Genomic DNA, 1,285 nt, shown 5'->3' with positions numbered 1-1,285 from the left:
AGAGGGAAGAGAGAGAGAGGCAGCAGCAGCAGCAGCAAGAGGCTGCACAGCGACGCCAGAGAGACAGCAAGCGCCGCAAACCAGGAGATACAGACGATGCAGCAGCAGCAGCAGCAGCAGCAACAGCAGCAGCAGCAGCAGCATCTACTCCTACAGCTCCACCAGCTCCAAGTGCATCGTCGCAGCCCCCAAGCAGCAACTGCCGTGCTGCTGCTTCTGAAGCAGCAGCAGCAGCAGCAGCAGCAGCAGCAGAAACGGCAGCAGCAGCAGCAGCAACGTCGGATCGAAAGACAGAATCCTCCTCGCCTGTGTTGCAGCCGCTTGCCCTAGAGGACCAGCAGCAGCAGCTGCAGCAGCAGCAGCTGCAGCAGCAGCAGCAGCAGCAGCAGCAGTCTGCAGCAATGGATGATGCGGATCAGTATTTGTTGTCTTGGAACGGGGAGACCTCTGGGGTTGATGCAGCAAGTCTGGCGCTGCAGCAGCAGCAGCAGCAACAGCAGCAGCAGCTGCTGCTGCAGCAGCAGCAAGAACAGCTGCTGGGGAGGACGCATCTAACAACCCGCAGCAACAGCAGGAGAGGCCTCAGGCAGCGAACGAGGAGCAGCATGTTTGCTGCTGGTGCTGTTCCTGCTGCAGCAGCTGGGGGCTTTGCTCAGCTGCAGACAGACGCAGCAGCAGCAGCAGCAGCAGCAGCAACAGCAGCGTCGGCAGCAGCAGCTGCTGCTGCTGCATCCGAAGCCTCGGATGCAGCAGCCATCAGCAGCAGCAACAACAGCAGCAGCAGCAGCAGCAGCAACTCTAACCTGCGCCCGAGTACGCGGCTGACACGCTCTGCTTCTCGCTTTGCTGCTCGTGCTCCCAAGAGGGGTGTGCTGCCTGCAGCAGCAGCAGCAGCAGCAGCAGCAGCAGCAACCGCCCCTGTGGGGCTGTCCCCGCTGCTGCAAGGGTCTGCTGCAGCAGCTGCTGTTGCAGCAGCAGCAGCAGCAACACCCACAGACCACCCGAGGCAGCAGCAGCAGCAGATCCTGCTGCCAGCAGGCCTCACGGCTTCGCACCTGGCTGCCTTCAATGCAAGTGCTGCTGCACTGAAGCAGAACGCAGGCTCAACAGCAGCAGCAGCAGCAGTTGCTGCTGCTGCAACTCAGCAGCAGCAGCAAGCAACAAAGGCTGCGCTGCAGCAGCTGGGACTCACACCGAGCCATAGAAGTGCCGGCACAGCAGCAGCAGCAACACAGGCAGCAGAAAACACGCAGCTTCAGGGGCCTATCTCAATAGCTGCTGCTGC

The 1,285-nt window shown here is 61.6% G+C and overlaps 2 protein-coding genes across 2 annotated transcripts in view; both read left to right on the top strand.

The window, feature by feature from the left end:
• EMH_0087000 (uncharacterized protein) overlaps positions 1 to 330 on the top strand; it is a gene marked incomplete at both ends in the record, with an annotated part of 1,434 nt that extends 1,104 nt beyond the window's left edge. Inside the window, one exon of the mRNA XM_013501103.1 lies at positions 3 to 330. Within this exon, the coding sequence (XP_013356557.1) occupies positions 3 to 330 (328 nt within the window). The remainder of the gene's footprint in view (positions 1 to 2) is intronic.
• Positions 331 to 401: 71 nt separating this feature from the next.
• On the top strand, positions 402 to 1,275 carry EMH_0086990 (uncharacterized protein; the record flags this gene model as incomplete). The annotated part of the gene is made up of 2 exons (XM_013501102.1): positions 402 to 946; positions 1,095 to 1,275. The coding sequence occupies 2 exons, from the start codon at positions 402 to 404 to the stop codon at positions 1,273 to 1,275; spliced, it is 726 nt and encodes a 241-aa protein (XP_013356556.1).
• Positions 1,276 to 1,285: the final 10 nt, after the last annotated feature.

The sequence above is a fragment of the Eimeria mitis genome, genomic scaffold (assembly GCF_000499745.2).
Source record: "Eimeria mitis Houghton genomic scaffold, Emh_scaff6317, whole genome shotgun sequence".
NCBI lineage: Eukaryota > Apicomplexa > Conoidasida > Eucoccidiorida > Eimeriidae > Eimeria > Eimeria mitis.
This window is presented reverse-complemented; position numbering and strand designations above follow the sequence as displayed.